Raw genomic sequence first — 14,877 nt, forward strand, 5'->3', positions numbered from 1 at the left:
GGCTCTCATCTCCCACCTGAACTCTCCACAGAGCCTCCCACTTCCCTACCTCATTTCCTCTCCCCAGGCCATGTGCTCAGTCCTCATGGATACGGCAACGACCCACCAACTCCAAATGTCCCTGACACCTTACCTCCAGGAGTGCAGCGGAAGCCATCTCCCTGATAACCCGGTTTGCACTGGCACGTGAAGGAGCCTGGAGTGTTGTAGCAGAAGGCATCTGGGTGACATCGGCTAGGCTGGCATTCGTCCACATCTGCAAAACAGGGACAGTGAGATTTCTTCTGAGATTCATAGTTTACACAATAATTTAAGCCACTTGCTCAGCTTTGGGGGAACCCAGTTTCTGATCTGGGAACAGTGATTTGGAACTCACAAAACATTCCTTATCAAAACACTAACTCCTCCTGCTTCTAGCTAGTGTATTTACACATATGTTTCGTTTTGAGGATAATGCTTTCATGAAAATCAAGCATGCAAAAGGAAAGTCGAGAGGGTTTTTTTTATCATAAAATGATCCTTCTCATCATATACGAGAACTTCAAAATGTCTGCGAGCTTGGAGACAGGTCACTAATAGCTCAACGGAGAAAGCTCAGAGACAAGAGAAAGTTCACATGTTCAGTAACAAAGACAAACAGGTCTCAGAAAGTATAATCTCTTAGGAAAGCTTGGACTTTCCAGAAATACTCTACGGTATAACGTTGAGTACGTTTGCAAACCAAGGGACCGGAGAACTGTGTTCCAAGTGATCTCACTTAAATTTATCTTTAAGAGCCCACTGGCCGCCAAGGATGGACGGACCTCAGGTCTGAGAGAATTCTGTGGGATCATTCACTCCCTGCCTCTGAGTCAGTTATCCAATCAGAGACTTCACTTTTTTCTAGAGCACAGGGTTAGAGCAGGCCAGGTGAATGACTGTATATATCTTATTATATAAAAGGCTGGACTTTCAGTTTGTCTTTCATGAAAAGACAAGCCGTCTCCCCAGTTCCCGGTAGGCAGCAGGTGTCTGACATAGAGCCTGAATAAGCAAGTCACACAGAACAAAATGGCACGGGGAGGATCAGGGTCTTCCCCGGCTGAGGACAGCCCCCAAAAGGAAAACGCAGAGTTCAAACTACTAGAGATACAAAGTGTAGCCTGGTGACCCAACAGAGCTGAGGGAATAATTCAGTGATGAGCATTTGACAGGTACCACCGAGGAGAGGTTTCCAGGTTACACAGGGAGAGAGTCGGAGCCACCACGCACCTTGGCAGGCTCGGCCGTCCCCGGAGAAGCCGGGCAGGCAGGAGCAGGTGTAGGAGGAGCCCCCCAGGTAGATGCACTGGGCCCGCTGGGGGATGTCGCATTCGTGGAGGTTAGACGCACAGTAGTTGATGGGGCGCTGGTCCGCGATGGCTTCAGACAAAAGGGTGACACAGGATGTTTGAAGAACGCCCTGAGCAGTACCACGGCCCTTCCAAGCTCCCTCCACTTTAACCCACTGAGTTTAGTTCACTGAGGTGGACCTGCCTGGACCCCAGACCTCCAGGCTTCTTGTCAGGCTCACCCTTGCTCCCCCGGGGCTAGGACCCCTGGCTCCCCTCCTGTCTCCTCCCACCCGATCCCGCCTCTGACTGGTCTCCGCGGACTGACACCACAGTGGACGTTCAGGCTGGCCTTCGGCCTCAGCTTCAGCCCGGGGCTCTGTCCACTCTCCAACCGGGCCCCCGGAACCGAACCTTCCCTTCATACGGACGTGGAGGTGGACCTGCCTCCCGTGGCAACTGTGATGGAGCATTGGGGGCTGAGGATCTGAGACTCCCGCACGGTGTCCTTGACCCCGGGCCACCAGGCAGGTGGAACACTCGCTACAAATGCCAAAGTCAAAGCCACCCACTTCCCCCAAGGGGGTAGAAGCACACATTCTCAGGGAGGGGAGGAGACAGGGCGGTAGGATGGCCGGGGGCTCCTGGGGTGGGCAGCTCTGGGCTTCTACCAGGTACAGATGAGGCCACCACGTGGCTTTGGTCAATCACATAACTACTCGGAGCCTCCCTGATCTTCCCCCGAAAAGGAGGAACCACTCCCAGCATCCCAAGCACAGGGAGGCCCAGTAGACGGGGCTATGAGTTTTCAAAGGGCCCTGATGCCAGAACTCACAGAGTGAGTTGTGACACACAGGTGAGACAATCACACCCTGTCGAAGGCTGAGGTCTAGGGGGCGATTTCCAACGACTGGTCCAAGTCCTTTAGTTTGTCAGACACCATCTAGCTTCTGGTTTTTAAGCTCCAAGATCCAGGACAGGGCCCCGGTCCTGGCAACGTCAGAACAGAACCCCTCCCTCCCTCCAGGAAGCCCCTCCGCATCTGGGTTATCCCAGATACGGGAGGACTCCTCGTCCTTCTCTGCCACAAGCCTTCCCAAGATTGAGTCCAGTTTGTCCTGCCTCAGGTGCTTTGGGAGCTCCAAGCACTGCCAAGGGACCCGTAAAGAAAAGGACGCCCTTCGAAGGTCTGTGCCCAGGAGACGTTAGCCAAGTACCGGATTGGTGGACGGAGGCCCAGCCTGCGCCCTCATCAACCTAGACCCCTGAAGTCGGGATTGCTGGCTCACTCCCGTGGGACAGGGGCCATCAAACCAAGCCTTGGGGGCCAGAGTGTTGCTGGATTTTAAGTTGCTACAAGCAATCCAAATTTTTGTCCAGAACACAGTAACGCAGATTACACTGAACCCATCTATGGACACCCTCTGTGTTCTCTCTTCCCTCCCCTCCCATCATTTCTAATGGTCTTTTCTCCGGGGTACCCCTTCCCCGACTCCTCCAGCTCGCAAAGCGTGAAAGGGACATTCTCGGAGGATTGGGACCCAAAAAAGGCAGGAAAAATAGACTCAGACAGATCAGCCAGGAAAGGAGTCTCACTCCTCTGACATCAAACACTGATGTCATTCTTCGCGCGTAAGCGATCATTTTACAAGTCGGGTTTGCTCCAGTGTCACTCCGCCCTCTCCCCTCGCCATTGTTAACAGGAGAGGATCTTATGACAGGATGGGCGGGTCCCGATGTCCTCTGCCCAGTCATCACCTTCACATACACGTTTCGATAATCCTCAAATCCTTGCTAAAAAACGGCAGTTTATAATTTAATTTTTTACAGCATGTTTTCCTTTAGGTAAGACACACAGAGGTTTTAGATGGTCTTACAGATTATGTTCATTCAAAGAGGAGTCATTTTAAAACCAGGACGGTCCCTGGCCCATCACGACAAGCGAGAAGCTGTCCCAGACACGTGCAGGAGAACTTTTCACTAATTCACACAATAGGGGCCCCCGGCACACCCAGCCATTCTTCCCCCAAAGGCTCCTAACCCCGCAGGGTGGCCGTTCGTCTCCCCACAATTGTCACCCTGCTGTTAACTCGGGCGTGGGGGGGGGGAGGGGTAAATTCTGGAAAGGAGGGAACATCGGGCTTAAAACGGGAATTAAAAAGTCATCACTATTACAGGTAAATGGTAAGTTGGGGTTTCACTTTCTGATTCCTTCATTTCTTCTTTTTTTTTTTAGAATTCAAAAAAAATTTCTTGAGGGGCAAGGTAATTAGGTTTTTATTTACTTACTCCCTGGTAACCACAGGTTTTAAAATTTTTTTTTAATTTATTTATTTTTAGGGTTTTGTTTGGGGGGGACTGGCTTATTTATTTAATGGAGGTACCGGGGATTGAACCCCAGACCTTGTGCGTGTTAAACACACGCTCTATCACTGAGCTATACCCTCCCCTGCCCCACAGTTTCCTTGCTGCGTCTGTGGTTTTCACACTTGTTTCTGAGCCATGGGAGCCATTATTCAAACAGAATAAACCTGTACTCAGAATGGGACACATAGAAGAATGGCAGAGTCCACGCCCAGCTTCCCCGTGCCCTGACCGGCGGCCCCCGAGTCAGCTCCGAGGTCTCCACGGGACGCACTGAGCCCATGCTACAGTCTGATCACCTCATTTTACAGGTGAGGAACCGAGGCCCGGAGGGGTGAAGCGTCTCCCTCAAAACCAAACACCCGGGAGTGGACATCTGCACCCCACCTGACTTGCACCGGCCACTCGAGCCCTCCAGTGAGCGCGGACACCAGGAACGGCTGGAGGCAGAAACACAGAAGACCAGGCCCCACACACGTCTGTCCCAGGACTGTCCACTTCCCCACCCACTGGGTAGAGGGCCCACTGCCCCAGTTGAGCCAAAATGTAAATGGTGCTGCCATGAAAAATAGACCTTCGAATCTCCTTCATCTCCAAAAGCTGAGAAGGAAGTCAGGGCAGATTCACAATTATTGGTCTCAGTTCAAAAAAATTAAAAAAATAAAAAATAAGGAACTTTAGCAGAGTTGAAATCACAGCTCTGTGCAAAGGGGACTGGCGTCTCTAACTTCACAGATGTTTGGGTCGGACTCAAAACATGAGAACGGCCTGTTCCCTCCCGCCCCGAGGACACCACCTCACCCTGGGACCCGGCGGCCTCATCTGAGTTCCAAGACAGAGCGGACAGAAAGCATGCTTAGGGCTGATAAACAGCAAGGAGGGGCCAGGGGATGTGCACTGAGGCGGCAAGAGAGGAATCTGTTTTAAATTGGGAAGAGATATTGAGTTCAGATGGCCCCGTCAGCGAGCTGCCCTCCAGACTGGAAATCTCCACAAGTCTCTGATCTTCAGGCTCTTGGACACCACAGGTCAAAGGGCAGCAGGCGGGAAAAGTGGGACGATTTCAACAATCATCACCAGAATCATCACCAGCCTAACGCGTCATTAGCCTAACTCGTGGCCTTAACTTACGCACTTTGATGGGCCCGGATGCTCTGGCAGTAAGGCCACAAGCCCCTAGAAGGCGTCCCCTCCACCCAAGGGGTGGCCCTTGGCCACCACATTCCAGGAGAAACAAGTCTAAGTGTTTTAATAGCTGTTAAAAGAATCACGAGAAGTAAAAGTTGTGTAAGATGAGGCACAGTAAGGCCAAAGTTGGTAACAGGCGAGGGCGGGGCGTGACACGTGCAGACAGTCACATTGCTTGTTCCCTGTACGTGGGACCCTCCAGTCTGATTCAGCTTTGTGAACTGCCCTCCCCAGCGACAGAACCGGGAAGCTTCCACCTCAGCTCGGAGGACCCCCGGGGGCCACACCCCCCACCCAGCCAGCCGACCTGCAGCACGTGAATGATGGTTTGGAAAGTCACCGACAGCACTCACCCACACACGCTCCCTCCTCTGAAAACCGGAAGCCCTCCGCGCACTCGCAGCGGAAGGTCCCCGGGTGGTTGTTGCAGATCGCATGGCTCCCACACGCCGACGGCTGTTCCGAACACTCATCGATATCTACGGCAGATTGCGTACAAAAGGCAGACTTAAAAACATCTCTTCAAACATCACAAAATGCAATAAAGTGTAAAGTATTCTGGCCTGCAGATGGATCCATTTTAAAACACATTTTTTTATATTCTAAAAGCAGCATTAAATAAGGGTTTTTTTTTCCCATTTTTAAAATGTTTCTCTTTTCTTTTCTTTTTTCTAATGGAGGGACTGGGGATTGAACCCAGGACCTTGTGCTTGCTAAGCATGTGCTCTACCACTGAGCTGTACCCACTTACCCCCCCTTTTTTTCCCCTTTAAAGAAAACTGAAGTCTAGTTGATTTACAATGTTGTGCTAGTTTCTCGTGTGCAGCAGAGTGACTCACTTATACACATATATATACACATACATATTCTTTCTCATGCACTTTTTTCATTACTACAAGCTCTGTGCATAACTTGAGAGACTGATTCCAAGACCCCCCTCCTCTGTAAACCTGTGCTTCCCCCACCTCTCCTGGAGGCAGTCGATGAGCCTGGGGCCCACTGACAGCAGATGGGCAAATGGAAAGACATGCAGACAAGTATTCAGACTCTGAATCAGGTTCCTAAACCACAGAGCATCGCTAGATATGCTACTGTTCAAAAACGTTCCCTTCCTCCAGTGACAGTTACAAAAAAAGTTGGACAGTGTAAAGTCAACTTGTGACTTTCCAAATTGTTATCTAGAGCTTAACACACTGAAAGAACCCAAAGCCCGTAGGATGGGGAGTGATGCCCTCCCACGTGACCACACTGTAGCCATCGTGTGATTGCAACAAAGAGACGGGTGCCTGCAGCTGGATGGAGCTGGGCCCATATCCGCCTCCTTTGGTCACCAGCCTGGGTGTGGTCTCAGATAAGCTGCCTAACTACCCAGCCTCAGCTTCCCTGTTGGTAGACAAGCATGCCAGGACTCGTCTTGGGGTTTCTTCTGAAGATTGCACAAGATGGAGGTAAACCAGAGGGGCACCCAGCAAGCTCAAGAAGTGTAACTATTATTATCATTCTTAGGGGCTCATCCGAATCCACCAGCCACAGGGATGGATCTGGCTGAGTCTAGGAACATGGCCCTCAGATGGCCACTGGCACTGGACACCAGTCTGTGGCTGCCATTCCAGTAAGGCTGGTTGGGCCAGATGAGAGACAGAGCTACCTTGTCACTACCTTGGTCCACTGATGGATTGAAATAAATACAGTCACACATGGTCCTGGTGCGTCCACCTCATTCTCCGAGCGTATATACACACAGTCACTTCTGGCCTTCCTAGAACTCTTGGAGACGCGTGCGAGGAAGATTTCGTAATGGCTGAGACCACACAGTGCTCTCCCCATCTCCACTCCCCTTCCTCGATGCCTTATCCACCTCCAATGGCCAGTGTTAGCCAGTCCCTTCATGGCTGAGACCAAAGGCCAGGCTGGCTTACTGGACAACTTTGCACAAGACAAGCACTCACAGCACATCAGCCCCACAGCTTCACCGATGCTCAGACAAAAACCCAAACCTGACAGCATTCAGCTTCCTAAAACACTCCTGCCTGGTATGTTTTTGTGACATGTTTAAGACCCCAGAGCTCAGACAGGAGGGCCGCTCCAGGCACAGCTGGAAGGTCACGGCACAAAGCCCCTCCCAAGGCGGCCTCTAAATGAGCCAGAGCTGGGACTGGGGTGGAGGGAGATTCAGCGAGTGTTTGCAGCTCCATCCACCAGCTGCTGCTGCAACGACGTGGGAGACAAAGACAATGCCGGCCTCCCTGTCCCAGCACCACGGCCCTCCCAGGACACTCCGGGCACGGATGTCTGGACGCGCTGTGCAGGCTGCGGGCTCCACAGCTTAGCCTCCACTGCCAAGGCCCAACGGCACAGAGCGAAAGCACAGCGGAGGTTCTCCAAGAGTCACTAACCCCCGGAAGGTCTGAGGAGAGGGAACCTGTGTGTTTCAAGGAAGCTCCTTAGGTGATTGGGGAGGATGCTGTGCTGCCCACCCTACCTGGGGAACCGTGCAAATAGGATCTGGTGGCCTGTGGGATGAGGGTGGGAGTGGGCCCCCGGGACCACCCCTCCCTCCACGCAAGTCTACACAGGTTATCCAAGCGGGGCCACACCTTTTCGTTAGAGCAAAACCCTAGCAACTTCCCCGCTAACATCTCCCAATCCTTACAGTTTGGAAATTCTTCCTAATGCCCAGTTGAAACCCTCCCTTCTGTAAACTGAGGCTGGGACTCTAATCCAGTCTTCAGTAGAAACATTAGTGGTAACTGTTCCTCGTAAAATATCACAAGATCTGCTTGGAGACCATTGGTCTCATTATTCAATATCCAGTCGCCCTCTTCTCTGGGGAGAGATTTCCGTTCACGAATAAATCACTCTCTCACCCCACAGGAAAGCTGTGGATTTTTCTTGCAATGACTGCTTCCTTTTTGACCTGTCTTTCAGAGCAGCTACTTTTCACATACTTTCCACAACTCTTTTCCATAATTTCTCCTTTTCATAAACAACAGGCTCTCGCAGAAGAGTCTCATGATTGATTCGTTAAATGTCTTGTGTGTTCTCAAAATGACTCAATGAGAAATGGCCCAAAACCATCTTTTACTCCCAACTGAGAAATATATGGGAGCCACTCTGCCAGACACCAGAGTTCTGTGATTCAACCAGAGATCTTCCCCAAATTACCTTGGCGGGTCACCCTGCAGGGTCTAACCGACACCAGCCTTGTTTCGGGTGTCGCCTGTCATTATATCAACGCGACACACACCGCATTACAAAGGCTCACCCTCAATCTCTTCTGAGGCACTTTCCTGGTCAAAATAATATGTGAAATGATCTGCTTAATGCAATTTCCTATCAACAGCCTCGTGTCTCAATGCATTAGCGCTCCGAGGGTGATTCTCGTGACCCAGAACAAAAAGCAGCCGGACCGGGAACAGACTCACATTCCAGGGTGCAAATCTGCCGGAATGAGGACGAACGCTGGGACAGAAGCAAGTGCACACCAACACCTGTCTTCCTGGGCGGGGACACCGGAGCGTTTTCCACGATAGCAACGATGACACGCACGGAGCTCGGCTGGCTGTGCCTTGGGAAGTGAAGCAAGCGCTCCCACTACCAGCTCAGGCTCCGGCAGTGGGACCAGCCCGAGAGGTTCGGTTTCTGCGGGCTGGGGAAGCGCCACATCTGACTGATGTCCAGTTGGCTTACGAAGCTGAAACGAGGCTCCAGAAAGACTGAAGCGGTGGATGCTTCCGCTGGAGAAGCACGGGAGCCCCAGCCCCATGCGGTGTCCGGCACCATCTCCACGGCCCAGGAGGGCTCTGCTCACACGCACGCAGTATGCATGCAGCCACTCAAGACTGATGGGCTCTTTGGGGAAATACTAGGGACGTCTGATGATCAGAGGTGAGTAGGAACTGGTCCCCTGCCTGGTGGTATGTTCCAAGGAGGGCTAGTCTCAGACCGAATTCCAGCACGTGTGCAAAGTGAGCAGCAGGCTGGCTGAACAACTGCACAACCGGTTCCCGCAAGCCCAGTCCCTGCTCTGCATTATTCTGGATGTTCCAATGAGCACCTTACGTCCAGTCTCACCCTGACGCGAATGCAGCAGGATCTGCTCCGCTTCGCGTTAACTCAGCACACTCAATCCGTCATTAAGTGCCGGCCCTGGATTCCAGACCCAAGGCATCGCTCCCAAATTCCAAGCTTGCTGGGCTCACCAGATCCTCACGCCCCCGTCACTCAAGGGGGCGGCTCGTGGTTCCCGCCGAACATATGTGTGCACACCACCCATTTCACTAGAGAAGCTTCTAGAATTCCTTACACCCGTTGGCGAGCCCTCTGTTGTGGGTTTTGGTAGCACTCAGTGAAGCATCTGACATTCTTACAGCAGGTGCCTCTGCTATGTGGATTCTTCCTTGAGTCAGGAGTCAATTAACTGCCCTTCGGCAGTGGATTAAAATTTAGTAACAAACAGAATCACTTTGCTGTACACCTGAAACTAACATTGTAAATCAACGACACTTCAATAAAAATTTTGTTTAAAAATTTGGTAAGAAACATAAGTATCAAGCTGTTTATGTGAAAGTATTTAGAATCAAATTCCAAGTAATAAATTAAGTGCATTGAAGACATGTAATCCATGCCCTTGAGTCAGAGACTGAAGTGAGACTCAAGTTACAACGTTCCAATGTCCCAGGCTCCGTTTTCTCATCTATAAAGACAAGAATGAACCTCCCACCCATTAGGTCGGCCACTATCAAAAAACAAAACAAGCGCTGGCAAGGATGTGGAGAAGCTGCAGCCCTTGTGCACTGCTGGTGGGAACATAAAATGTTGCAGCTGCTGTGCAAAACAGTTCCTCAAAAAAAAAAAAAAAAAAATCAAACACAGACTCGTGTGATCCAGCAATCCCACTTCTGGGCATATACCAAAAGAGTTGAAAGTGGAGTCTCAAACAGATATTCATACCCCCACGTTCATAGCAGCATTATTCACAACAGCAAAAGAACTAAAGCACCCCCAGTGTCCAATGATGAATGAATGGATTACAAAATGTCGCACGTGTATACCATGGAACATTCCTCAAATATTAAAGCCTTAAAAACGAAGGAAGTCCTGATACACACTACAACATGGGTGAACCTTGGGGACATTATGCTAAGGGAAAGAAGCCGTCACAAAAGGACAGATGCTGCATGATTCCATCTATATGAGGTCTCTCGTGTCATCAAATTCATAGGAAGTAGAATGGTGGTTGCCAGGCGCTGGGGGCATGGGACGGTGTTATTTAATGGGAACCAAATTTCACTTCTGCAGATGAAAAAGGGTTCTGAAGATGGGTGGCGGTGATGGTCGCACAACGACGTGAATGTATTTAATGTTGCAGAACTGTACCCGTAAAAATGGTGAGAGTGATCAATTTTATATTGTGTGTACATTAAATTACAATTAAATTATTTATTTGTAAATACATATCAAGTAATTTTTAAAAGACAGAAACGAAAGAATCTATCTCATTAGGGTTGTTGGATTAAATGAGATGGTGTCTGGGAAGCACGGAACACAAACAACGCCTGGGGATTTTACAGTCAGAGTTTTTCACTCATTGTGTTTCTCACTCATCGTGGACTTTCTCTTCTCTTTAAACCTTTGCATTCTCAAGGTGGAGTGGAGTGTGGCCTTATAAATTCTACTCTGCTGCCTAGAGTCCGGGCATTTGACAATCTGCAGGAAGAGGCAGTGTCCCTAACATCACGGGGGGAACAGCAAGTGTGGGGCTGAAACAACTCCGGCGTGGTGAACCTGTCAGTGCTTAACTCGCCCGTGGTTCCTCGCCTCACCCAGCTCTCTGGTTTCCCGAATCTGTCCCCGAACCACCCCCACCCCCAAATCAGAATTGACGGCTGTACCGTAGCAGATGCGTCCGTCTCCCCGGAAGCCAATGGAACACTCGCAGGTGAACTGGGTCCCGGGGCCGGGGCGACAGGCTGCGTTGGTGTCACACCCGTGTGTACCGATGTAGCAAGGATTCTGAAGGGCATCAGGGGAGCCGTCTGTGAAGCAGAGACATCGAAGCCAAGTGAGTCCTCAGCAACTGACCAGTCTCCTCCTCCCACAGAAAGTAGGGCAGGACTGATGACCAGGAGCGCAGCAGAGGGTCCTGGAATGGGAAACCTGCCAACTCCTGCATCACCCGGGGCAGGATCAGCAAAATTCAGACTCATGCCTGTGTTTGTAAATAAAGTTTTATTCGAAAGCAGCCACACCCACTCATTTGCACACAGTCTATGGCTACGTTTGTGCTGCCGTCACAGAAGTGAGCTCCCGTGGCAGAGACTGTGTGGCTGGCCATGTCTGAAAATACTTACTATCTGGCTTTTTAAGAAAAAATACGCCCATCCCTGATGCCTGGAGCTACAGCTGTCAAAGGAGGGGTAGGGACACCTGCCCCCCCTCCTGCTTTCGGGAGCTAAGGACAAATCTGATCAGCTGCAGAAGTGACCTGGGCAGAGGGAGAACCAAAAAGAACTGAGAGAGAGAAAGACCTTAATGCCCACGCCCAAATACACAGAACAGGGGGCTTAAAGATGTGGACAGTGTGGAGTCTGACTCTGAGATGTCCCACGAGGTCCCCAGTGCCAGCTCCTTCCACGCAGCCCCCAGACCGGACCTCAGCTCCTGCAATGTGCCATCCCCAGCGGAGAGGTTGCTGTAGGCTCTGAACCTGAGTTTTACCAGATTTTATTTGGGTTTCCCAGGCCCTGAGCACACATTTCTTTCACAGTTAGTGTCCGTGTTTTAAATGCCCGGCCACAGGCAGCTGCAGCCCTTGAATGGGCTGCCCTGTAAGGTAAGCCAACAGGTTAGCATTCTCCTCAACCCCAAAGAGGACAGTGAAGATGCCTTAGGTTAGCAGATCAGAGATGGGTAGATAAGAATCGCAGATGACGAGACATTTAGCAAGATAGGGAGCTATTTTAGCACAGTTTTCCTCTTCTTACTGAGAGTTAGAGACGAGAAACAACATGTCACAAAGCACAGAGAGACATGCGTGCTGCAGCCCCAGGACTCCCCACCCAGCGGCCATCTCTCACCCCGCACAGGACCGATGGAGTTGCTCAGAGCGTAGCGCAGGATCCGCTCCTCCTGGTTGTACAGGACGAACACGCTGTCCACCGAGAGCTGCTGGGTGCTGGGCAGAGCCGGCCGGGAGTCGTCATGGACGCACTCCTGGAAGGTGATGGTCTGGCGCCACTGGTAGGTGTGGACGTGCGAAGGGGCGGCGCCGTCCCGCTCGGGCTCCGTCACCGTGTACTCCCGGGTGGAGGAGGAGGTGATCACTGGGAGCGGGAGGGGAGGAGGGAGACGAGGCAGGGAGACAAAGGAGAGGTCCTGAGGATGCAGAAGTCTTCCTCACAGGCTTTAAAACCATCAGCAGTCCTCTCTGCCCATAATGCTAGCAGATGAGAGTTTGGGCGGAACAGGATAAATAAGACCGTTTATCTCAGTTTGGGGGTCATCCTGTTACCCAGAGTTCCCATGCTACCGTGGGTGCTATTCACGTGAGAAGTATTTATTGCTTTTTCTCATCAAGTGCTTCTCTGGAAGTTTCTAAGTCACGCAGAACCAACCCAGAGATTCAGACCTGGTGGACAGAGCACAGGCTTGGAGGGAGACGCACCTTCACTCACAAGGTGTGTGATCACAGGCCAGTTACTAACTTCTTCGCCCTGTTTCTTTTACAACAGGGGGAGGGGTGTGAGGATGAGATCATGTGTGTAAAAGTTCTGGACTCCATATAACCTTACTGAGACAAACTGCCCTTTATAAAGCCCCCACCACGTGACTAGCAGAGCGCTAACTGCTTTAGGTGGGTTCTCTCACTTCGGATTCAGTAAATAGTGGCTGCGACAAAGACCCTAGATCAAGCGGTTCTCTGAGATACAGAAAATGAGGCGTTAACGGGTTTCTATAAATTACTAAGGAGTTGGAGCAAGTCTCAATAGAGAAGCGAAGCAGTCTTCCCCATTCAGAAGACAGCCTGCTTCTCACCCATTCGGTGAAAATCTCAACTTCCTACTTAAAGGAAAAAAAAAGTATAGATCAGAGAGCTCTGCTGTAGTTGGCGATAAAAGCCAGAGGAGAAATGAAAGACTAGCGTCAGCTGCCTCCGCCCCGCTCTCCCATGCGGGGCGGCCACAAGCGCCCTCTGGGTGCAGCCTGGCTGCAGACCGCGGTCCTGCGCTCACCCCACCTCCTCCGCAGCCACCTCCTCCCCCAGGAGAGCCGAGCAGGCCCAGAGGCATGGCAGCTGGTGCGACCTTCCTGGATGGCGATTTAATAAGAGCCTCTCAAGAGTTTCTAATGTTTGATCAACACTTCTATTTCTAGGAACTTGGTCAGGAAAGAACCAGCAATTTGGTCAAGATTTATGATGAAGATGATCATTTCATCTCCTTCTGAGAAGGAAAAAATTGGAAATAACCTAAGGTTTAGACAAAAGAGTGGTTTAAATTAATAGCCATACAAGAGAATCGTATGGAGTCATTACAAAATCTTTCCAAAGCCTATTTAACTATAAAGTATTAATGCTTTGACGCTAACTGGAAAAGCGAAGATATGATAATGTGGTATGACTGCAATTTTATTTAAATAAAAACTATACACCTGACTGCAGAGTATACAACAGTACTGAATCAATGTTAAATTTCCTGATTTTAATGACTGTGCTGGGGCCACGTAAGAAAATGTTCTTGTTCTTAGGAAAAACACATGAAATATTTAGGGGATGAAGGATCATGGTGCCTACAACTTACTCTCAAAAAAAAAAATATATATATATATATATATATGAGAGAATGATAGAGGAAATGCGGCAAAATGCTAACAATTGGTGAAGCTGAGGAAATGGTATGTGGAAATTGTGCTAATTTCAAGTTTTCTGTAAATTTGAAGTAAAGTTTAAAAACTTCATATGGTGTATACTATAACAAAAGTATTTTCTTTTGAAATTATATACTATGTTGAGATATTTATGTTGGGATAACATACATGCTCTCTCTCTATATATATGTATGTAGATACGTTGGGATATTTTTAATATGTAAGGAAAAGGCTGAAAGGAAATACATTTAATTCAATAATAATTGTGTCCTGGTTTTATTTCTGTAAGTTATGCTTATTTTTGTCTGCACTAAGTCCTCTCCGGTGAGTGTGCCCGATGTCTACAATCAGGGAAAGGTGATTGTAGTAAGGTACCCCCGGCATTTCCCTCTCCGAAGGCCAGAAGACTGAGAGCGCCAGGGGCGGGCGCGCGGGCGCGGCGCTGGCCCTGAATGGGGGTGCGGGTGCGGGGCCGGGCTCACCCTGGCGGGAGTAGTGGTACAGCTCCGTGTAGGGCTCGATGTGCACCGAGGAGCCGAAGGGGATCAGCGGCACGCGGCCCTCCAGCTCTGTGTCGATGGTCAGGTGTCCGTGCTCATCAATACCGCTGAACCGCTGCTTAATGACCAGCTTGTCCGGGTGCCCCACAAAGGTCACCTCGGCCAGGCGGGTGAACTCGCCCCCTAGAAAGCAAGGTCAGTCTGTCACTTTGCCGTCAAAGAAGCTTCCCTCACGCCCGCCCTGGGCTCACAGTGGGGCAGGCTCACACCCCCTCTGCAGATGCTTTAGTTTGGTTGGTAGAATTAGGGCTGGTGATGCCAAGGACAAAGCTGGGACACCCACGAGGCTCAACTGAGTCATACACAGAAAACAGAAGCTGCTTCTCAGCTGCAAACTAGCATCTGAGATGGGCAGGCCCAGGGCTTGTGCTGGGAAAAGCAGGGGATGGGGGATTGACCCTTCAACCGTGGTAGGTACTGGTTAGGGGAACTTGAACAAGTTACACTGAGCCTCCATTTCCTGCTGATGAAAAAGGGATACAATCTATCTAGTGAAATTGGATGAGCTGAAGTAGGTTAAAAAGTGGGGGCCGGCACTATTCACAATAGCCAAGACATGGAAGCAACCTAAGTGTTCATCAACAGAT

At 50.4% G+C, this 14,877-nt stretch overlaps 1 protein-coding gene across 1 annotated transcript in view; it reads right to left on the minus strand.

Annotated features, from left to right (window-relative positions):
* The window catches only part of NID1 (nidogen 1), an 80,441-nt gene that overhangs the window by 30,001 nt on the left and 35,563 nt on the right, over positions 1-14,877 (minus strand). The window contains exons 7-12 of the mRNA XM_032491905.1: positions 14,213-14,413; positions 11,942-12,187; positions 10,757-10,900; positions 5,216-5,341; positions 1,252-1,401; positions 134-256 (exon numbers count right to left, since the gene is read on the minus strand). Of these exons, the coding sequence (XP_032347796.1) occupies positions 134-256; positions 1,252-1,401; positions 5,216-5,341; positions 10,757-10,900; positions 11,942-12,187; positions 14,213-14,413 (990 nt within the window). The remainder of the gene's footprint in view (positions 1-133; positions 257-1,251; positions 1,402-5,215; positions 5,342-10,756; positions 10,901-11,941; positions 12,188-14,212; positions 14,414-14,877) is intronic.

Source organism: Camelus ferus, chromosome 11, assembly GCF_009834535.1.
Source record: "Camelus ferus isolate YT-003-E chromosome 11, BCGSAC_Cfer_1.0, whole genome shotgun sequence".
NCBI classification, from domain to species: Eukaryota; Metazoa; Chordata; class Mammalia; order Artiodactyla; family Camelidae; genus Camelus; species Camelus ferus.